The 23,999-nt window shown below is 45.7% G+C and overlaps 2 protein-coding genes across 2 annotated transcripts in view; one reads left to right on the plus strand and one right to left on the minus strand.

The window, feature by feature from the left end:
• The window catches only part of T265_08119 (hypothetical protein), a gene marked incomplete at both ends in the record, with an annotated part of 17,058 nt that extends 12,048 nt beyond the window's left edge, over positions 1-5,010 (minus strand). The window contains 2 exons of the mRNA XM_009173832.1: positions 4,709-4,776; positions 4,907-5,010. Of these exons, the coding sequence (XP_009172096.1) occupies positions 4,709-4,776; positions 4,907-5,010 (172 nt within the window). The remainder of the gene's footprint in view (positions 1-4,708; positions 4,777-4,906) is intronic.
• Positions 1-23,999, plus strand: part of T265_08123 (hypothetical protein) — a gene marked incomplete at both ends in the record, with an annotated part of 47,272 nt that overhangs the window by 17,626 nt on the left and 5,647 nt on the right. Inside the window, 9 exons of the mRNA XM_009173836.1 lie at positions 1,115-1,225; positions 2,349-2,433; positions 6,278-6,445; positions 7,320-7,455; positions 9,269-9,611; positions 11,612-11,906; positions 15,859-16,233; positions 17,551-17,925; positions 22,809-23,128. Coding sequence (XP_009172100.1) covers positions 1,115-1,225; positions 2,349-2,433; positions 6,278-6,445; positions 7,320-7,455; positions 9,269-9,611; positions 11,612-11,906; positions 15,859-16,233; positions 17,551-17,925; positions 22,809-23,128 — 2,208 coding nt within the window. The remainder of the gene's footprint in view (positions 1-1,114; positions 1,226-2,348; positions 2,434-6,277; positions 6,446-7,319; positions 7,456-9,268; positions 9,612-11,611; positions 11,907-15,858; positions 16,234-17,550; positions 17,926-22,808; positions 23,129-23,999) is intronic.

Here is a 23,999-nt window from a genome sequence, read left to right on the forward strand (position 1 = left end):
CCACGCTTCCGGCACTTGTCTGAAAGCGAGCACAGTATTCATTAGTTATCGCTGTTTTGTCATGTGTGTTCAGACTGCCGAGATGGCTCAATCGTTATAGCATGAGTTTATTAACCGGAAGGCCCGTGGTTCGAACCCGACCTCTGCCTCTCGACTTCCATTGTCTAGCCTTAGGCAACGTGGCAGTATCCCAGCCCTCGTGCTTCCATCAGGTAGCATGGCAGCTAGGTACCGACTATCTTATCTTGTTTATGACCGATAATTCGCAACCTTCTACTCACCGCCTGGAGGTAACGCTTCTTTCTCCATTCTTTCTCTGCTACGACGATAATTGCTCCGCTAAACTCGCTTTCCACCTCCACGATTGTTCATTCTACCGATCTGCTAACGCTTCTCTAGTCATGTGTATCAATTTTCGTTTCAAACAGCTATCTTTATCATCGTTCCCCCCATTTTGGACTTTTCTCCACTTGCTGTTCTGATTCTTTTTTAAGACTCCAGATAGCAACTCTCTCTCTCCAAACCTTGACACGCTACCGTTGTGAACTATCAATTTCCTTGTATTAGCGTTGTTTATATTTTGTTGATTGTTTCATCCTTCTTACCACTTTGACGTCTGTTCTTTTCACGCTGATGTCTAGCTCTACATCATTTTGTTCCTTGTGAGCCACTGTTCTGAATAGTCAGAAAAAGAAGGCGACCAAAGGGGTATCTGTTACTAACCACTCCGGGTCGAGGTTCGCCAATAGCACAGATAGCCGGATGCTCGCTGCAGCGTCTGCTTAAGGAGCTTCACTTTGTTTTCCCACTACTTAATCCTATTGGTTGATTTTCGTAAAGAAACCAATAATCGCTAAGCCGCACCCTTGGAATCCGAACCAGCGTTTGTGGTAAGAACCCGGTCAGCACTACACTTCATCCATATTCATCAGCTAAGCATCACTCAGGGACCCATCGGCCATTAGTCATATCCATTATCTCTTTACCTGTCCATATTCCTCAACAAGCTGAGAAAAAACGGTCCTGATTCATCATCAATTTAAAACAGTCGGTCAACTCGCCCCATTCTCAAAACGTTAAGCACTTCTTGTACGATTGTTTTTTTTTACTGTAGCTCTCTGGTTTGCAAGAATTCTTGACAAAACTCGAACAGAATATGGAGACCACCAAAGAGTGCTTTTTCACTGTCTATCATTTGGTCAAGTCGAGTATCGAACAAAATATGGTAAGTGATGGTTCATTCCCGGAGTAGCTTATCTTGTCCTACGGAGCTGAATTCAGTGCATAGATTGCTGTCTGTCACTCTTAGGACCAATGGCACTAGTCAACCACTGAGAGACCACTTTAATGTCTGGATTGACGGCTATTTCAATGTGAATGCTAGAGGGTTGTGGTCACCCAAACTCCCCATTATTAGCTTCTCATGAGGATGTTCAAAAAGTGGACTAACGTGGACGGGCTACCAATGGAAGACATATTTCTACGTAGTAAGGGTGTATGCAGTGCTTTAACGTAGAATAGTAAAATTGCCATACTGTCACCGTCAGATGACGTAGTCAGATTGCCTTCTTTTCTGTTCTTAAATGTTCTTTTACACGATACTTAGCTTGACCGACTCAGTTTGTTTGTAAACAGGATATTCTCTCCGGCAAGGATTTTAACTTGCTTTCTCGCTAGATGATATATCGTCTTGATTGAGGTGACGGACATAGGGCATCTCCCACCTTTTCTGCATCTAGATACCCAAAAGCTCAGTGCCTTTGGATCGCTTCAGCGACAGATGTCAGGGTGTGATGAGATTAGTCACTTCACATGCATCTGCCATATCAATGGTTAGAGACATTGTCAGACATGTCCCAGTCGCGCCCTCAATGGCGCTCATACATCCAAGCTATTGCCTCCAATGCGTAGCTCCCTTCCCAACCCCCCCATTTAACAGTCCACCTACAGTGCTGTATTTACGCACCAATTTGTCAGCTCCCGCCTTCAATGCGTAGCTACCTACCCTACCTCCCCGAAACATCGGTGAACGGAATTGTGGCAGCTACAACCATTGTACGACAAGTATGCGGTTATTACATCTGACTACACTAAGTTCTTTTGTTGAGGTCTGGGATACGAGGTTTTACAGCAAAATTGGGGCCTGGCCATTAACCGAGGTTGATACCGAATTAAATCAAGTTTATGCAAGCCTGTGGGTTGGACCCATTTAGAGCCGCCAGTTAGTTGTTCTTCATCCTTCCACTTATCGATTAGTTCGATCTCCCCGTCTAGCAGTTCAAAGTTAGCCCTCTTCCCTAACTGAACCTAGTTTCACCTGTTGGTGGTTCCCATTCGCTTTCCCACAGGCTAACGGTTCGCTTTGTGAAGCTCCGGAAGATGAAGACGATGATTTGCAGCCTCCGCACAGAAATACAACTACAGATCAAACAGGTGGGTGAACCTTTGTTTCGAATCGTTCTCCGTAGGCGCGCACACAGAATGCGAAAGACTAAGATGCCTCTATTATGGAATAACTACCATCTCAAACAAACATATTTCCTTGTTTTGCTTCTCTGAGCGTTAGGTCCACGAGAATGCTACCGCTCCGTACCGCGTATTCGAGTGTTGTACGTGAGTGAAGTCATTTCGACGTCGTGGAATAACAGTACGGATAACTATGTTTATAGATTTTGGAGAATCTAAGGGGACAGTTCAGTGATCCCTCTGAACAATTTCCACTTCTACGCTGTCGGCCTTCTGTCACCCACGAACTAGTGTGCTACCCTCTTTGAAGAAAGACTACTTGATTGACGGCCTCTCCAGGCGCTGAATTACTCTACATTGGAAAACGGTAGAAAAGAGAGGATAAAACCTCCAACTTGTTGAGCCGGTTGGCCATGAGAAAATCCCGTGTACCTCAGAGAAGGACGGTTGCTTAAGACTTTCGGCCATAGAAGTGGGATCCTGAGACATATGATTGGATTTTGTTCGAGTATGTTAGCTTTGGACCCCATTCGAGATGCAGTCTTGATGTTTCAGAAGGCTGTGAATTTAGGGAGCAGGCGATGAACGAGGAAAATTCTTCCGCTTTCGGAATACTCGTCAGAATTTGCTACCTTCCAAAATTGATTCAGACAAAGCCGGACAAAGCAGGTTTATAACATTTGTTGCTAAAGTGTGGCATCCCCATTAGATATGGGCGTGTCGCCCTATCTTTCCGATAATAGTCTGCTTCACATGCCACATGATAATCTTTCTTTCTCACGATGACTGTGGGGCTGTTCCCGTCGGAATCAAGGTGTCCAATTGCTATCACGGTAAAGCCTGTCCCGAAAGTTGGATTACTGGATTTATCTCCCAGAAATATGCCTTACTACCGGGTTGTAGGCAGGACCGAATTCTGATTTGCTGTTTTCCCTTTATTATGGACAAAATAATATGATGCAAAACGTTAGTTCCTCCAATGTTTTTATTTATTTATTCTTGAGCACATAGGAATTTGAGAGCTTGTGGTGGCTCAGGGCACGATCTTACGACGATGTTGCCAGCGGCCCAAACCTCTACTTTCCCGTGGTGTAGGCATGCTGTACTGTAGGTCAGGCCTAATGTCCTTTCATGGCACATTGAATTCCTGCCCCAAAGGCGGTTAAACTCTAGGCCAGATGGCAAAAACAAAAAAAGATGGGTTTGGAATATTTTGGGATTATTTCTGGACCGGACTGGTTGGAGGTGTGGTTAATCGGGTCCTGAAATAGGAACACGTCTGTCTTGTGAATACATCGATCCGATGGGCACTGCTTCCGTTTGCTTTGTGTTCCATAGGTATTTTTGGTTAGCTTTTTCCATCAGCCAGTTCGCACTCCGAGTGCATGAAATCATGTGATTTTCTGGTCAATAGATGACGAATACTATCGAAAATCAAATCAAGAAGTCGTAAAAATATCACTTTGATCAGCTAGCACAACAGCGCTGAAAATTGAGACATGGTCACGGCAAAATTACCGGAGCATCCTATGATACCACCTCGTCGTGAGTGATTTCCCTTGATTCACTTCGACATACTTTTAATGGGTGCACGGACGGCGTTTTGACGGGTAATTTAGTACTCCCGTTTCAAAGCTCTGTCACTGATAGTATGCCCCACAATGCCTCTTTCCAGTGGAAATCAGAGGTGCAAGTTGACCAGTCAAACAACTTCATGAGATGGGACAGAAGATGATACGAGAAGCATGAATCAGTGCGTTGTCTTGTTCCATTTTTTTCATCCCAGTGGCAGTATTAAGAGTTTTAGTCACTTAATATTGCTGAGTTTCTCATTTCGTGTGGTTATAAAGCTGCGGACTCCAGTTCGAGCGCACCACACTTGTTTATGAAACGCTCAAATCGGCAACATGTACGGGCTATCAGGAGACAGATGGCCTCATACTGATTGCCTTTTTATCTGTGAATGAATACCCGAAGACGGGTCTCCAAGAGTCAGCGGCCAGGCTGTCATCAGTAGTCTATATCTATGAACCATATGCACAGAAGTGTCGCACGCTTGAAACCTCATCATCATCATTATCGACAGCCTGACATCCGTGTTCAACACCAATGCTTCACTGCCGTACAATCATGATATATTTGAAAGCCTTATTATAAAAAAAAGAGGAAAGGTGGACGGGGAAGGGACTTAGTGCTAGCTTACCACAATCATTCCGAGGTGCCTATACCTCCAGACACTCACTCAGGCGATCTGGATAGAAACTGATAAGAACCCCACTGACATCGGTTGGCAGCCATATATTGTAGCGTCTTCAACCAGACACAGTGAGGATCACGCGGTCCCTATCCTGGAAGACGAGTAGCACCGACAGCACCCAGGCGTTTCGTGATATCCTTTATACTCCTCTTTAAGTCAAGGGCTGGCCATTTCCCTGTTTACGCCACCCTGAATTGGGCATGGAAAACAGCGCTCTCTTCGGCAAACGATGGTTCGGCATACGTAGCACATGTCCTAACCAACACAGCTTCTAGTGCTGGACACATTCTTCTATGAAAGCGCCCGTTGCACAACCGAAAACGCGCTTTCTAACTGCTTCATTACGGACTCGCCGACACCTGTACAGAAGGAATTAGTTACAGTCTTGAAGCGCTGGTTTAGGAATTTCGCTCATTTTAGAAGCGCACCAAATCCGTTATGGGAAATTACTCCTGGGGCTATATCGCGGACATTGGAGTGCTCGCTGTCAAGAGCTGTTTCAACCAGCTAGCGCAGTGATTCGTGCCTCTCACCCTGTCCGCACCTGGCTCCTGTCCTTTCTCGGGGAAACATCGGACCGGCCGACGTTGGGATCAAATTCTCGCGTGATTATCAAAAAAGAGTTCAATAAGTCAATCTTGAATGACCACCCTCAAACTGCTTGGTCGCATTTTCTAAACGGAAATTCAGCAGAGTCCGTCAAAATGTCATGCGTTCACTTAATCAAGATACTATGGAGTGACTGATTGGGCGAAATGTCCACGAAGGAATCACAGAAACTTTTGCCGGTGGTAAGCCACACGGGATGTTCCTCCAGTTTTACCGCGTCCAGTTTCCCACTTTTATTCGTCAGAGTAAAACTCGCAAGTTCTGGGTTTGATTTCTGGCAATATCTATCGTCTGCTCACCCAAATGCGCTTACTTTCGTCCAGTAGGTGTGAAGCCATGTTGAATGAGTGGTCCCGTAATTTTGTATATACTCTGGTCAGTAGTTCATTGTGATTACAACTGATGAATTGGTTTTCGAGTTCCGTCTTTCAGTGAATGCTGCTCCCCATTTTCTTCAAAAAAGCTAGCAACATAAACCGTTGTTGATTCAGCCGGTTCAGTTCGGGAAATCCTGATTTCGATCGCCTTTCGGTGATGCTGAATTAAAGGCAATTACGACAATGAACCCACTCCAGTTGAGGGTGATCAAGTTTTTGTCCCAATCGCTGTTCATTTTGAATCGCTTCGACTACAAGAATGTTAAATGCATCCTGTATCCTAGGTACTCAATTTCGGCAAAGTTCAAAACTTCGAAACCTCAATCACGTGAGATGAGAAATTCACATGAGTTGTGTGAATTAAAGTGTTGGTTGTTTGGATAAATAATCACAACTTTAGTTCATTTCTATGAGACCCAGCTGGCGGGAACGCTTCCCCAATATGACTCAGTAGTTAAACTCGCTCGTTAGCTGCATAGACGTAGATTCAAACACGCTTCAGCGCACTGAAGCTCTCCAGTGCGCGTTTGTTTCTCACAGTGACTCCATATTTCTCGATTGCTTTCAGAGCTGACCAATACTCAGACAGTCGTACCAAGCTATGAGGAATCGCTGGAGGCCCAAAAAGCTCATTTGGCAGCGCTTCAAGCTCAGACAATGACGGAGCGTGAAGAAATAGGACGGTTGCTAAAACAGCGTGATGAGTTAGCTGAACGGCTTCGGACACTTAGGGCTGGTAAGTTTTGATTTAATAGAAAGTGGCGTGAGCAAGCACCACTTTACTTTTTATCAGTGAACATGTTATACTTTTGTCGACCTGTCGCTCATGTTAAGCGTCAATGGAGCTGAATACGTTTTTTGGACTACCTTCGCGTGATTAAACTTCACCCAGTGTACTGAAGCATGCCAGACAGTACATCTCCACAAGTTGATGTCACGTTAAATGTGGGACTTAATTTAGCACTATCTCGATAAATCTGAGACCAATTGATCAACAGAATAAGGGTATCGAAGCCCAGCGCAAACCAAGTCTGACACACCACATTGTGTGCGGGTATCCCACGGCGTAGTACGATGTGACAGAGCAATCCGGAAATAGATACCGGTCTACTGTCCTGAGGTAGCTAAAGTAGTTAGAGCGCAAATTTACTGACCGGAAGGTCCGTGGTTCGAACCCGACCTCTGCCTCTCGACTTCCTCTGTCTGTGCTTGGGCAACCTGGCAGTATTCCAGCCCTTGTGCTTCCTTCGGGTAGCATGGCAGTTAGGCACCGAAAGGGTGTTACAGCTGAACGAAATTGAAAGTCACTCTTGTCCTGCAAAGTGCCCATTGTGCTCAACACGTCGACTCATTCAATCCCATGTCCCATTTTTACCCGCCCATATTCTAGTCCAGCGTGAGATTGTTGTCGCTATTATTTTTCTACCATTCAAGTGAACTGTTGTAACATTCCTACCGAGCTTTTTTGTGGGTTGGGAGGGAAACCCGAAACGACCCTCATTCACTATTGTTGTGCTCGTTAGCAACCGTTCTTCTCTATTCTCCCAGACAGATTATTTCTGTTTACTCAGTGTTCCATCAACTCTTCGCCTTTTCTTACGTACTACCAGCCGCTCTGTCAGCTAGCCAGGCTGTGGACCAAGAAGTAAACGAGTCTGGCGAACAAACAGTTACTGAACGTACTACGGAACCCGCTCAGCCCACAGCCCCGGCTGCTTTGCCTGATGCGGAGCCGGAAATCGACGGGTAAGTGCTTCCGTATCCTTTCGACAAGCAATGCTGTATCCGTCCGCTGTCAATCGGACAGTGATTGTCGTCGGCTACTTGCAAAGAAGCTTGTTTGGTCATATAATCACTAGCTTACTTAGGCTGCTTGCTTAGGCGCATGCCCTCCCTTATAGTTTGAGGACGTTCGAAATGTGTCATTAGTTTTTTGTCTTTTGTAAATCTATTGTTACAATTGCTATATTACAGCTGTGGCATTGTATTGTAAAGCGAGGTAGTTTAGCAGCATTTTAAAAGCCGCGAGACACGCATGTCGGTTGAGATCACTGCGAGGTTGGATTCAATTTTACTAGTCTCTTAGGACCGCAACAAGCGCTTCCATGCTTGTGGAGTTTGTGTATTGCGTTTCGTCCCATGCGATACCCGATAGACCAGCGCATGTTGCTTAGAGAACTATTAAGTTGCATATTCTCTTTTGACCCGTTCAACAACCTCCCTGTGGTAGGTTCCCACTACTCGGGAGTGGACATGTGGAATCGCGGAGCTCCTGTTTTGCCTTATTGGAAGTCTTGGGTGCCGAACCGTCCTCAGTTGTTTCGATAGAATTGATGTGACCAAACTTAGGTTCAATCTACTGTTTTGACCGACTGATAAGAATTCGATATTGGCTAAGAACCAATGCAGAAACAGTACGGCAAATGCTGTAATCAGAATTGCTACCTCCTGGCGTCTCGTAAACACTCATCTCATATGTCGGTTCATCTGCGCCTGCAGGTCTTCGTAGAATGCCTATAACCTATAGTTTCGTTTGGCAACGTCTCTGTGTGTGTATGATCCTTGCTGGATACCCGATTCTCGCATCACTCGAAGTAGCTGTTCGCAAGCGATAGACTCCACATGATTTGTCCCTGTTCGATCAAACCAGTTGTGCATCTGGCTCAGTACTTCTACCTTTCGATGAAACCTCGTTTGGGGGGGACTAAATAGAGAAAACCATCGGGGCTCTTCTCAGTGGCTTCCTGCACTTTGCCATCTTACTGATCGGGCTTGGCTGTACCTTGTTCAACGGCACATCCACAAACTAAGGTTGAGTGGTCTTACAATGTCTTTCAGAGAAAAACTCGGATTCTTCTAGATCGCCGATTTTTATATCGGACGAGGATAGTGTCACTTTTTCAGTTTGATCATAAGGGCCATCTACACTGCCTACTTTACTTCGGCTGTCACCGGTTTGAGGATGCCCTGAGTTCTTGGTTCTGACCAAGCAAGGTGACCGACTACAAGGCTCTCACAGATTCGATCCCGTTCTGGTTCTGGTGGCGTAGACCATAAAAATCCAGCATATGAAGGCATTGAACGTCATAGTCAGCAGCGTCAATCCAATCCGCGATATGCACTTATTTTCGGACTAATTTTGCTTTGACGGGTGACTCAACTGAATCCCAGCCAAATCTCTCGTCTATGATGCCCTTCATCTGAATGTCAACTGTACAACGTAGATGATAGTTGATTCACCGCAGCATCGACTTTCTCTTCGTATGGTGCGAAGTCGCCTTCTTCAAACCTTTATACCCCAAGGCATTTAGGATGTCGCGCAAATGATCCAGTAATGTCATTGTCCCTAGTTTAAATTTTCAGTAAATACTCTGTAAACACCTTGTCAAGTCCAAATTAGGTAAGGGGTGAAGCATGTCCGATCGCACCTATTCATCAAGTTTTGGATCGGTTATTTGTTTGCACTGTCGGGTGTGCCCTTCTACTTATAAGTGAGTATGTGGATGTCTCGCCTTTGAATCCCGTTCCACAATGTGCTAACGTTTTCATCCTTTCCCAGTTCCTCTCTCGAAACGTTGGGTCTTAGCCCTATAATGTTAGCTCAGCTCGAGGCAAAGAGACGCGAGCTTTCGGACTTGCGAGCTCAGTTAGCCCTCCTTCGCAAAGCTGAACAACAAATGGCTTCGCTCACTACCTCAAGTTTGGCCATACTGGATGACAATGAGGATGACGTTGAAAAATTGAATGATCCTAATTCCCGCCGTGAACGTTCTAATCGTCCGTCTCCATCGCCTGTCCCGTATGCTGTGCGGAGGGCTTCGAAGCATTCTGAAGTTGCCGTAACTGCTGCTGGTCCTGCGGCTGTATCCGTCCCACAGAAGTTAGACACGGTTACCTTTCAGGTTAGTTTTCGTATTGCATTTTTGTTTCGCTGCCGTCACTTAAACATTTATAACCTTTCCGGTTGAAAGGTAGGTTTTTAAAAGGCGGATGCTCCGCGTTAATTAGGACAAGTTCTTCGGTCGTTATTCTGTCTAAATACCTGCGCCGAACAGATAGAGCTGTGGAACTTCTAGTCTTAACTGTGCACTATTCCCACCGCGTGAAGGACCTTAATGGAACGACTTTGTAACGTGGATTTTTTCAACACTAGTCCGGAGGATGCGGGCCAATGAATCAAATACGAGGCATGCTCTTGAGAAATACACTCATTTGCAAATCAATTTAGTTTTCACGGGAGACTCAATTGAATCTCTCGTTTACGATGTCCTCCAGCTGAATGTGCTGCACACAGGCCGCCTCACGATTCAGTTGGCACGATATTCGAGATATCGCAGTATATTTTCATAAAGGAAACTCCTCGCGAGGTTGCTGAAAACTCTTCGGCATGCTCGTTCTTTCACATTTCACTGTTATTCATCCCCCTGTGCCCCCCACCATTCCAAACGCCCAACCGCTCTCTATCTGAGTAGACCCCGGTTCGTCAAAAATGGTAGTGCAAATCTGCCCACTAACTCTGCTTATTAAGGAGTGAATCCTAAGCTTAGTAGTTAACCTGTAGCAATTTGGGACCCGATGGGGCCGATCCCAACCGGAGCTTTGCGTCGGCTGTCGCTGAGCCAAGTGATTTGACAAAGCACAGCTGAGTACCATTCTCAACCCGTTTTTTAATGCTCATGACTTACTAGTCAGATTGTCACTGGTTTACAAATCCAGTCATTGTCCCAAACATGGATACCAGATGACTGATGGGTGCGTCTTGTTAACATCTGACCATGGCTGATTGGTGAGGTCTGGTTAGAAAATCTCACCTCTTCTTTATAACACCCTAACAGTGTGCTCTTCTGTAGATTCTTTGTTTTTATGAGCTGTTGATGAGTTCGACCTTCCAGCATTCCGCATATGCACGACACATCTATGCTGTACCTTGTCGAGTACGCACTTCACGTGACAATTTACGGTAGCTGTTGAGTGCGACAGTGAGATTGATTCATTTCCATCCGTAAGAGAGCATTTTTATCAATCTGGTGCTTTTCTAATCCCTCTGCATTATTCTCCTAGAAGGACAACACACTCCTCATTTTTACATTGGTTGTACAACTAGTGCGGACCTAGGTTGGTGGATTAATGGAGGAATTATTTGGGGTTACATTGCTGTGGTTGCAAACTCCTGCACTCGGTCGTCCTTGTGTCAGTGACTCATTGCTCGCACAAATTATACTGCGCGCATGAATTCTCTTTCATTTTCTGCATCATTACAATGATATGTTTGCCTCAAAACGATCTTTGAGTATCCTTTCTCTCACGGATTTTACTCTGGTTAGGCCACGTGCTTTGTATGCCAGAGAATCATTTACCTCCTGGGGCACTTTTCGCCCAACCGTGTATCGGTCGGAGACAACCCGGGGGTGGTCAGTTCATGACTTGGCAACGGATCTTGAAACCCTTAACCAGTCGACTGAGTGGCCTTGGTAACTGTCGTCTCCCCGGACGGGGATTGTGGGACGAGATAAGTCAATGGTCAGCGACTCTGACAGACATGGCCGTTACACAGTCAAGGACGGTGTTGTATCAAAGCTCTCGCCTTCACCGTTGAATCTCACTTCCTGGCATGCGGGACGAGCAGATCCGTTTGTCGTCAGTGCACAGATTGAACCATCACTTTCAAAGCGTTATTCGTACTCTTTTATTCTACTTATCCTCGACGAAAGGAACTATAGGGGCTGGAGCACGGCTTGAGTTAAGAAAACTTAACTTAATCTATCATAGTTCAATATGTTTGGGTTCCCAATCGAGCAAGCGCCTTGGTGAATGTAAACTAAAGTTGCCGCCCGAAGGCATATGAATTGTAATCTATATTTAATCGACACAATAATATCTCATACGAACTTGTTCCCTTCAGCAACCGGAAGTTACGGACAACACCGAGCTCCTATACGAGAACATACGTGAGGCACGGATTCGTTTGGAAGCGGAGCGCGGCAAATCCAGCCCCGCGGTCGATGGAGCAGAAACTACAAAACATTTGATCTCTGCAGCTGTGGGAACCGGCAGAGCTTCTATTGCAGCTAGCCACGATCTTACCACGCTGGCAACTTGGGGTGGGTCATCTCTCGTAGCGTCTTCATCAGCTGGTTCACCTGCCCCCCAAGCGGAAGAAGACGAACGTACCTGTTCCTCACATACCATCCCACGGAGTAGGAATTGCTTGATTTTCATGTTCTATTACTTGCACATTTAGTCATGCAATCCATCTATATGGTTGGCCACAGGGATAGCTCCTTCCTTCAAGTCCACTTAATAAATAATAATGATCGTCCAGCTGTAGCGCCCTTTTGGTGCCTAGCTGCCATGCCACCCGAAGGAAGCATGAGGGCTGGGATACTATCAGGTTGCCCAAGCCTAGACAGGGGAAGTCGAGAGGCAGAGGTCGGGTTCGAACCACGGACCTTTCGGTCAGCAAATTCGCGCTCTAACCACTTGAGCCATCTCGCCCCCCAAGTCCACTTACTCATTCTGTATCTTACGGTAACTTGCTCGAACGATGTACCCACTATATATTTTATACTGTGCTCTCTTTTTGCACCCATTCAAGTCAACGTCTTCGAACTAGTGCATAGAATCTTACAGTTTTCCTGCTAGTAGTTACGTGCCGTCTCAGTTCGGAGGTTTGTTCAACAGTTGTTTCCTTGTTAGGATGCAGGAGAGAGCTTAGTGCCCTCGGCCTATGGCTGTTAAGTGGTCCATTTTAGTCGGTGCATTCAGATGGTCTCTGGAAGGAGATACCTCCCTTTCTTCCTCCCTCTCTGTCGCTATATATATACATATATATATATATATGTTTTCCATGCTATTTATTTTTTCCCTTTCATTCATGGCCCTTTGCAAACAGATGGTGCATCCCGTCATTCATTCGTGCGACTTGCCCTTTATATTCGTCAGAGCTGCCAAACAGACAACAATGCCGTTTTACCGACACGCTTAATTCATGGTAGCAACATTTTCGATCGCTTACATTTTTTAGCCTCGACAAACATTTCTCCTATGAGACCATAGAGACTAATGAAGTTTGCGTCTCGTAAATGCACCGTACGTTCAGACTCCGTGTGTCATCTAATCTATAGGTGACTACCGCCAAATCCAATCAATTCCTTATCGATCTATTGGCTCCCTTTCCACGTAGAATATCCGCCCAATGAGTTGCCGGTTGCGTCTTGCGCTAATAAAGCTATCTCGGCCAACATTGGGCGATGCAGTGATCCTCATTTTAGTAAAGGCCGACATCACGCTCAGAAACTTTTCCGCTCGTCCTCACTGCACCGGTTCTCCTTTAGGTATCCTCTCTCGGATGGGGTATCGGTCGTACGTATTCCGAATTTCTACCCTCCATATAGCTGTCATGAAACACGCGATCACAATGGTCCTTCTGCCGTCAAGGCCAATCATCTTCATTGGAATTGGGACGCGCGTACTAGTGATGTGTCAACACTAATTATCTCGCGAATCCATCCTATCCGCGATCAACAGTCAGAACCGTATATGGCGTTAATCATTTCCGGCTCTGATGCCGAAGATTGGGGTGTTAGACATTACCACGACTGACTAGAGTCCCAGTTTCCAACTGAAGCCCCAGATTGCAGTACGAACCTGCGCAGGGTGTTGGTGCCACCGAACGTTGGCCAGTTCGCTATCGGATTATATGTAGAACGTGTCTCAACCAACTGGAACGCTGGCACAAGTCCCGAAAGATGCCCTTCTTCGTGTAGCGTGGCCCGCGAGTTCATAGACCAGACAAAATATCTTATCAACTGCGGATAACATCTATCGTAACAAAACTGGACCTTATCGTGCTTCGATCCATGGAGCTATACTCGGGAGGTTTTACTTTGATACCTGCGGAATTTTTCGTGCCATGCTGGTCATAGGGTCGATGTCTAACGAATGTGGTGTCCTGGTGCTACGAGCTGTGTGTTGGAACATGTGTAGCGATTTGTTCCTTCGAAACTTCCATCGTTACTGTAGTATACCGTTAGCTGCTCGCTGCCCAGTGGTCAGGTTTTTGAGCCAAAGGCTTTGATTGAGAATCTCAGTAGATTTTTTGTCTAGTTTTTGAACGCCCAGACAGCAACTCAATCCACCTACAACACTGAACTTCGCGACCAAGAACACTGTCACGCCACATCAGTCGCCGTGTGTTGCTATAGGCTGGATTGCCCTATCTGCCACGTACAGCAGGACAGGTAAACTACGAGGTACTGCTGTTGACGCCTCCCCTTTACAATTTCGCGTCTTTTTTCTTCCTGCTCTACTTCGTTGTCGCCACTGTAGACCGAGCACTAAGACAGACAACCTTGTTCGCCGTTACGGCCACCTTCACGCGTTCGTCTTCAGTAACTGCGTTGGGCACTTCGAAGTTGCTTTTCAATATCCGGAAGCCGGTCCCCATTTCCTCTGTTATTTTGTGAATTCTGAAGCAAGAATGGTAAGAAAACACTTTATCGTCCACTGGGTCCTCCCTACACTGGCGTATACTACTTGTCTGTAACAAGAATCTAGGACTCAATCACTGTAATTGAACTGATTGCTCTGTTTCCTGTTTCCCGCTTTCGTCTGCGAATACCTGGTAGCGTAAAGATCTCTGCGGCTAGAAACACATGGCTCAATATTGCGTTAAACCATATAGCGCAAGCATCTTTACTTATCTGAATAGTGTTGGATGTTCGCCTCTACACGATCCGTTCTACAACTTCTGCAAAAGACCACCGAGAAGCGATAAACACTCATTTACAAAAAAGTTGGATTGGAGTCGGGGGCATTATTCAATGCCGGGTAAAACTGGGCATACCCACAAACCAGAAATCCTGGTGGATCCAGAAAGCCAAAAAAGAAACGAAAAATGCCGGAACTATCCACTGGTTGTTCCGCTCGACTCGTTCTACGGGTCCTTTGAAGCTTCATTTCAGTGAAACCACTAAGCACCACAGCGGACCTCTGATATCCAGCATAGAAGAATGCTTTGTAGAGTATTTTGAACGACTATTCAGTTGGCCACCTGTTAAGTCCCTTCAAGACAGTCGGTCTTTGACGAAAACGTTGACTGTGTGTGTGGAACCGTGTGGATATACACCCTTACGCAAACGTTACCTGGTTGCTTGTCTCGATAGCCTTTTCTGCTCTTCTCAAGATTAATTTCTCAGCCAGTGCCTATCCAATGTACCCGCGTTGATTCTGGAGAAAAGAGCCATCCAACACACACACACACATCAACAAATAACAATCTCCAAAAAGGATACCTGCAATGAATTTAGTGAAGACAGAAGCATCAGTTTGGCTCACTTAGCAGCGGGCTGTTTTGATTCTCTGATTGTTTGTCGTCTCAAGGCGGTACATGAGTCCATGACCCGCGGACGGGATTTCAACCCGACAGGGGCTACATCAATCACATCTTCACACTCCGTCAGATGTTGGACTAGCGCCTTAGTTGTGGATGACCCATAATCCTGGCCTGGACTTCAAGCGTGCGTTTGACTGTGTCAGTCCATGAATGCTTTTAAACACTCTTGTTCAACGGGACCCCCTCGAAATCCGGCCCTCGTGTTTAATATTTTTGAGCGTCTCTGGGGAGCTTTCGAGAATCCTCCCAGCAAAGGCATTGTCCCATGCGAACGTCCATTGTCTCCATTTTTGTTTAACTTCACCATCGATGAAATAACGGATCGAACGCCGGAAAGCCTTCAGAACTCTAATGTTCAAGTTGTTACCCGTTGTAACCTTGAATATATATATATAACCATATGACTCTACATCAGTGGGGCGTTTGTACAACACTGATGCTGTTGTTTATGACAATAATAGCGAGAAATCCACATTCACCGCCTCTTTTGGAAACTGGATCTAACCCCAAATCTTTGCGTTCCAACGTTCACAGCCTTACGTCAAAAGGAACTGAAGTGTTAAGTAACCGTACCTTGAATTTGTTAGCACTTTATCGTCAAGAAGTCTGATCATCTTCATGTTGCAAATAAAGCTTATGCGGAAACGTGTGAGAATTTTCATAAGAGCTAGTTTATCGTGACGTATTTTTCCGTGCTATTCTCACACTTTCGACCCTTGTTACGTAGTACGTTCTAACCCTATCGCTTTACACAGTGGCGGATGCCTCTCAGCCGAATAGCCGGACCGTCCCTAACCAGGTTTCTCTCCTATCAACGGACACACCAAAATCCACGGTGGACCGTTCCACAATAACCAAGCAAAGCGTCCCATACCCTGATTTATCACCACAGTCTGCTTCCACTGGCCTAGTGAATCATCTTCTACATCCAGAAGATGGCTGCTTGACTATGCCGCAGCTCGGTCGAAGCCCATCACCTCCTAACAGGACTATCTTCGCTGCTGCATCAGCCACCGGCAGTCAGCTCCTATCCGATGAATCCAAATATTTTGTGCCAGTAACTGGAAATGCTGGATTGTCATGCATTCCTCCAAGCGCCATATCTGTGCAGTCTTCAGCGATTGAGGAGCGTAAGTCTTCCAATGTCGTTGATCTGCTAGCCCTATTGCTCCTGTGTGTTTTTTTACCACTTACCAGTGCCTGTTGCAGACAAGGTTCCGTATAATACTGACCAACCTCTGCTCCTCGAATTTCATCCATATCGGTCAGCTGTCTGGTTGCTGTGGCATATCATAACTTTTGCTCGGACTTGTGCCGCATTCAGTTCCAAACTACATCGCTGTTTTCGTCCATTTTTAGGGGAGAAAGTACAAAACAACACAGTTCTGGTTTGTCGTCATGGTTGACAGATAGTTCCGGAACGATCTCGATAATATTGCTGACCTTGAACTCAATAACATGGCGAAGAGTCTGCTAAAGTACAGAAAAGCGTTTGCTTTGTTCATTACCTAATGCGGTGGGTGTTTGAAGCAATAGATTCACAAAATCGATCACGACACAAGCGAGGCAGGCTGACATGCCCGCCGCACAGTGAAAATCAATAGTTGTTAGGATGTTTTCGGTTCAGGTTGGATGCTTTTCCATCTCAGCTTGTGGAAAGTGCGCAACATTACCGGAGAGCTCCCCTAACTGATTAGTCTAAAATCTGCTTTAGAGTGAAGATCGCTACACCCAGTGGACTCTGTCCATGTTTGATGCGTGGATATTGTTCATGATATGGTGGCACACTTCTGATTTTCGTCAGCTCTGCACTCGGAACGAGCAAGCGTACTCGATTTTGTGGTATTTCTACAGGTGTGAATATATGCTGAATAAAGTTGAAGGAACCGGCTTCTCAAAGTTGTGTGCCAGTTCGCACTCGGTTACAGCCCAATTGGCTAAACCTGAGAAGTGCTGGTTATCAGTTAGCAAACTAGTGATTGTACGATTCAGTTGGTTGCTGTATCCTATTTGCTTATGGTTGTAACAGTTGTTCTGATACGAATGAAATGGTAAAATTATCAATATCCCGGCGTTAGCAGTATTATATGATATGACTCTACATCAGTGGGGCGTTTGTACAACACTGATGCTGTTGTTTATGACAATAATAGCGAGAAATCCACATTCACCGCGTCTTTTGGAAACTGGATCTAACCCCAAATCTTTGCGTTCCAACGTTCACAGCCTTACGTCAAAAGGAACTGAAGTGTTAAGTAACCGTACCTTGAATTTGTTAGCACTTTATCGTCAAGAAGTCTGATCATCTTCATGTTGCAAATAAAGCTTATGCGGAAACGTGTGAGAATTTTCATAAGAGCTAGTTTATCGTGACGTATTTTTCCGTGCTATTCTCACACTTTCGACCCTTGTTACGTAGTACGTTCTAACCCTATCGCTTTACACAGTGGCGGATGCCTCTCAGCCGAATAGCCGGACCGTCCCTAACCAGGTTTCTCTCCTATCAACGGACACACCAAAATCCACGGTGGACCGTTCCACAATAACCAAGCAAAGCGTCCCATACCCTGATTTATCACCACAGTCTGCTTCCACTGGCCTAGTGAATCATCTTCTACATCCAGAAGATGGTTGCTTGACTATGCCGCAACTCGGTCGAAGCCCATCACCTCCTAACAGGACTATCTTCGCTGCTGCATCAGCCACCGGCAGTCAGCTCCTATCCGATGAATCCAAATATTTTGTGCCAGTAACTGGAAATGCTGGATTGTCATGCATTCCTCCAAGCGCCATATCTGTGCAGTCTTCAGCGATTGAGGAGCGTAAGTCTTCCAATGTCGTTGATCTGCTAGCCCTATTGCTCCTGTGTGTTTTTTTACCACTTACCAGTGCCTGTTGCAGACAAGGTTCCGTATAATACTGACCAACCTCTGCTCCTCGAATTTCATCCATATCGGTCAGCTGTCTGGTTGCTGTGGCATATCATAACTTTTGCTCGGACTTGTGCCGCATTCAGTTCCAAACTACATCGCTGTTTTCGTCCATTTTTAGGGGAGAAAGTACAAAACAACACAGTTCTGGTTTGTCGTCATGGTTGACAGATAGTTCCAGAACGATCTCGATAATATTGCTGACCTTGAACTCAATAACATGGCGAAGAGTCTGCTAAAGTACAGAAAAGCGTTTGCTTTGTTCATTACCTAATGCGGTGGGTGTTTGAAGCAATAGATTCACAAAATCGATCACGACACAAGCGAGGCAGGCTGACATGCCCGCCGCACAGTGAAAATCAATAGTTGTTAGGATGTTTTCGGTTCAGGTTGGATGCTTTTCCATCTCAGCTTGTGGAAAGTGCGCAACATTACCGGAGAGCTCCCCTAACTGATTAGTCTAAAATCTGCTTTAGAGTGAAGATCGCTACACCCAGTGGACTCTGTCCATGTTTGATGCGTGGATATTGTTCATGATATGGTGGCACACTTCTGATTTTCGTCAGCTCTGCACTCGGAACGAGCAAGCGTACTCGATTTTGTGGTATTTCTACAGGTGTGAATATATGCTGAATAAAGTTGAAGGAACCGGCTTCTCAAAGTTGTGTGCCAGTTCGCACTCGGTTACAGCCCAATTGGCTAAACCTGAGAAGTGCTGGTTATCAGTTAGCAAACTAGTGATTGTACGATTCAGTTGGTTGCTGTATCCTATTTGCTTATGGTTGTAACAGTTGTTCTGATACGAATGAAATGGTAAAATTATCAATATCCCGGCGTTAGCAGTATTGAGCTATGAATATCACTTAAAGTTTGAAGCACTTGTATTAATTTAGTTAGTGAAGTCATTGCCGAAGTCATTGTCTTCATTGCCGCCCGCGGTCGTACTTTCCATAGGTATTTGACCCTTCAGCAGACATTTGGGACTACCGTTGTTGCCATGGCAACATCTACAGGGCGGAATTCTACAGTCGCATGGCCTAGCCGCACACCATACCTGCGGGCGCGTTAAGGTCTGCTGGGAATACTCTCCCAACATGACCAAAAGTGGTGCCCTTCAGGCTTACTGTTTGTCACCTTTTCTCCATAACCTAATAGTGGATTAATTAAGTGAGAAACTTTTGTTGTCTTTCACCCTAATTTTGGACCTTCTTTCCTGGGAAGCCCTTAAATTCATTGAATATTTGGCCAATGTTGCGCTACTTCTTTCAGTTTCCATTCAGATAAGAAACACACCAAATAACCTAAGTGATGTTACCATGCGTTTCGAATTGCGTCTCTCACCCTCAAAGTACGAAGTGCTATTATACGACTGGGCGAGCGCGCCACTAAAACAGGCTATGGTGTCAGAACCAAGTTACTGTCTGATTTCGTTTCCCCATCCTGCTGCATTCGGGGATTAAGGCGACCCGGTCGATGGCATGATTTCTTCTTCCAGGATGGGGACCGCGTGATCCTCGCTGTGCCTGGTTGGAGACACTACAAGATATGGCTGGCACCCGATGTCAGTGGCGTTCTTGTTGTCAGTTTCTGTCCAGATTGCCTGAGTGAATTTCTGGAGGTGTAGGCACCTCGGAATGATTGTGTTAAGCTAGCACTAAGTCCCTCCCCCATCCACCTTTATTCTTTTCTTTACAATAAGGCTTTCAAATAAGTCATGGCTGTACGGCAGTGAAGCATTGGTGTTGAGCACTGATGTCATGCTGTCGTTGATGAGGATGATTGGTCCGGCAAATTATTTAATGAAAGCAGTTCAGCATTACTGCGAGCTTTGCCTGGTCAATATTACGAGTGCGACCAGCTAAAACACGGTGTTGACTGGCGCTCAGTATTCGCACAGTGGAATTGAATTTTCGAAAGCTACGGCGTGTCCCTGACGGACTAAAGCGATCGGGAAATTGAGTTCAGAGTACGATTCCAATCTTTTGAGCCCCGTCTAGGCATCCCGGGATGTCAGCGATGCTAAGAAAGTATTCCACCAGACTTCTTCCGCCAGAGGCATAACTGCTTCAGTGGACAATGAAATTCGGTGAGCTGTAAAGATATGAACGTAGATTAGGATTGTTTTTTGGTTTGAGCACACACGCAACATTTTGGCGCAAAAACTTTCATTCCACTCGCGAAAGTTTTGCAGCTAGGAGCATTGTGCGGCTAATGGCCCCCACACCTATGGGTGCCGCAGTAGTCGATATGCTCAGTCCGTGCACGTGATTGGTCCGGCAAATTATCCAATGAAAGCAGTTCAGCATCACTACGATCTTTGATTACGAATGCGACCAGTTAAATAACGATGTTGACCAGCGCCCGTTAGCGCTAGTTCTTCCATGACCAAAGTGCTCGTACATTTTTTCGCGTGTTGTAATCAGCCATTACGTTTGGTATAGCTTTGGTCATTTTTTACTGAGCATGTGATGTTGGATCGGTAGTGGGTAGCTGAGACTTAACCGCATCAGGAGGATGGAATGCAATGATCTTTTTCACCAAATGTTGATCCGATTAGGAAACAAACTCAGAATTCGAAATTTACTGACTGAAGGATCTGACGTGAAGATACGAGGTGTGAACAATGGTCGCAACAATACTACGGGATCTCTGTGGTCCGATCGTAAGACAAACGGTGTATTCTGACCATTTCATTCTCATATATTACTTTGAATTGGTATCTGGACGCCATCTTGAGGGGTGCTCGACCGTTTGTATGGGCGTGGTTAATTGATCCCATAGACTGTCAGTCAGGTTGACCAGCCAACCTCCCCCAGGCAGCTCTGCTGGGAACTGCGTCCCCCTGAGGCAAGTGCTATAAACTACCGCGTCGTTTTGTTTATATATCCCACATACCCTTTACTCGTGGCTAAGCGCATGCCTCAGGGTTCTAGCGAACACCCAACCCACTCAACCCCCAGGCTAAAAGGACCTCAACTTTGACTAAGTTTCCAGAAGACCTAATAAGGGATTTCTAGGTGCCAGAACTTCCAAATAGTTCTCATGACTACTGCTCTTAGAGGATATGGTGTAGCAAACAAATGAACTAAAACAGATTTAGACTCATTGCTTTTTTGGGAGCTGGGTCATCGATAGTGATAAAAAAAATACTTAATCCAATGACCAGATGCAGTGAAGTAACTGAGACTTGACACCTGTACAGAAGAAACCAGTTTCCCAGGAAAGGTACTGTCTGGAGTTAGTCACTGGTGTGCACCTCGTAAGTTCCCACAACTATAACAGTAACTCACAAGCGGAGCTATCAGGGGTTGGGTACGAAACCACTTCTTTTCCTCTTCCTCCCCCGAAGTGAGACCAATCTCAAAGGTGGATGAATTATCTCTTATCTGCGATGACCGCTTTTCGTGCAATTGCACCGACGCTTATTGTTACGAGTAGATAAGGTAGTAGAACATATTAAAAGAGTAACACAACTGTTCTTACCTCGTCATCGTTTGGATTTCCTTATGTTACCTGCAGGTAGTGGACTGACTAGCTGACAATCTTGGTTTTGATCAGATTGAAAGCCTGTATGGCACTGTCACATGTCGCTTGTCATTATCATCAGCTGTAAAAACCGCGTACATGCCGTACGTGGCTCTCTAGCTGACACAGTTTCGTTCACGCCGTGTATGCAAAGACTCACCTAGCTTTGGTGGCCGGTCTGAAGCAGAAATGAAGAAACCCCCGTCATAATCGTCGCCATACACTTATTAGTGCACAGTGTATAGTGGCCATGATATAATTCAGAAGGAATATGCACTAATAAGTTTTTACTTAAGTTGACTGGTAAGATGCAACACGTATAAAAATAAATCCAATACGAAATGGGAACAATTCAAAAGAGGAACTTATCGTTTATGAGAGTTCCTTGGAGAAAGTCCTGATGGCGGGAACGTGTTTTTTCTCCGCAGAATAGCTGCTGCACGTGTTCCATAATTGTCCATGGACTTGTGGAGAGCGGTTGACTTCCTGCTCCCTGCGCGCGCGCGAGTCTGTGTGTGCTAACTGTGTTCGGTCTCCCTATATGTTGATCCGTTTGCATGTACGTGAGTTTGTCAGCACATGACTTGCTGCTACGCCTATCAGACGGTAGACAGTCTATGTCAGATGAGCTACCCTTGTATGTCGTGATTTATAAGTGTAAGGGAAAAAAACGAGTCCTGTGATCCAGGGAGCGACTATGAGCTGAACAGTCAAGTATGTGGGTGAAGAGATAGCTACACACTAACCGGAAGTATAGTGAAGCAATTTATGGGAGTTCATAAGCCAAGCAACCAGAGTACCTTAGTGAATTGTTTCACACTCCTCCACTTTTGTCGCGCCTGTTTATCCCCCATTTTTCTAGATGTTTCTTGGGCATCTGTCCAAACTAAACTTGTAAATTGCGGTGAATAATAAGCACCATTCCAGGGACTAAGTGTCTTGTTCGACGAAGGCGTGGATCGTCTTATAGGTCGGTCGCGTGGATGGATGTATCTTCTGAAGCGGCGTTACTGACTGATTGAGTAAGTTGTCACACGTACTGCGCCTCGAAGATGTGTGGACCATCATTTTCAATGCGCTTTCTAAGGAGCTCTTTCATGTTTCCCCTCGCATGACAACGAGAAATTCCTCCACATGTTGGCACTATGTCCAGACGCTGCTATCAGTACGTTGGACACATTCCCCTTTGATTCACTATGGCTTTCCGTCCTTCATCTCGAATCTAACTCTCTATGGTTTCTCCATTTCAGGCTTGACGCGACTGGAAGCAACCGTATCCCAACTGTGTCAGCTTTGTCGTTTTCTCACACTGGAGAACCAACAGTTACGAGTTTCAACGATGAACTTGCTCTTGCACCAAGGACGTGCTTTGCATTCGGTCGATCTGACCACGAGTGATGCGAATGCCCTGGCGTCTGGGGTATTGTCGGACACATCGTCTGTCTGCCCTACACCGGTCGGCTTTGCCTCTATACCATTTGCGAACATACCTTCATCAGGCAGCTACGCTGTTTCGGCAACCGCCGATCAGAAGGAATCTAACGTGCCAGCACAAAGTGACAACCTTCAGGTGCGCACGGCCGTTGCAAGTCCTTTCTGTCGATCGCTTTTCTGTAATAATGGTGGATAACTGATTGAGTAATTCATCAGGCAGATTGTTTCAGAATTCTGATAAACCGAACTTGCTAACCTCTGCTGAGGATCAATGGACAATTCTGGACAGTACCAGCTAGTTTTGTTTGATTTTTTTCTACCCAGCCTTGAAGATTTCGATTTCCGATTTTGGTCGCCATATGCTTACTTTGCTCCCGGTCGAGCTTTTCCTTGCCAGGTTTCCTTTCTCTTTAGATGGCTCTTATCTAGAAGGTACTCAGTGTGAACGATGGCCATGTGACCCCTTGGGGCTGTCGAACATTGATGAAGAGGTTTCTCTTCCCACTTTCGTCCTCAAATGGAAGTGTTTTTTCTTGGTCGCCGTAGCATCTTAAGGTTTTCATGAGCTGGCATTGCAGACTACAGCAAATTCGGGCCAGAATCTTGTACCGAATTCGAGTGAATCATTTTTGTTCGCAGTGTTTCCCTCGGAACTGGGACATTTAGATGCCCCGGGCTGTGTTTGTTAGCCTATTACTGTTTCGCAGCACTTTTCTGCTTCCTAGGGTACACCCTTTCTCACATAAACTGTCGTCACTGTACGGCATGGCAGCGCCATTACCCATCACTAATGTTGAGGATTCTGACATTCGGATGACCGCTAAAGAAGTTCCGTTCTAGCGAATATACACTCATTTGCAAACTAATTTGGTTCTTTCGAGAGACTCACCTGGAACCCAGCTGAATCTCTCGTTTGTGATGTTCTCAGGCAATTGAATGTGGTGCACCAGGCCGTCTCATGTTTCAGTCACTACGATATTCAAGATGTCGCCTGAAATATTGCCTGA

Source organism: Opisthorchis viverrini (assembly GCF_000715545.1).
Source record: "Opisthorchis viverrini unplaced genomic scaffold opera_v5_203, whole genome shotgun sequence".
NCBI lineage: Eukaryota > Metazoa > Platyhelminthes > Trematoda > Opisthorchiida > Opisthorchiidae > Opisthorchis > Opisthorchis viverrini.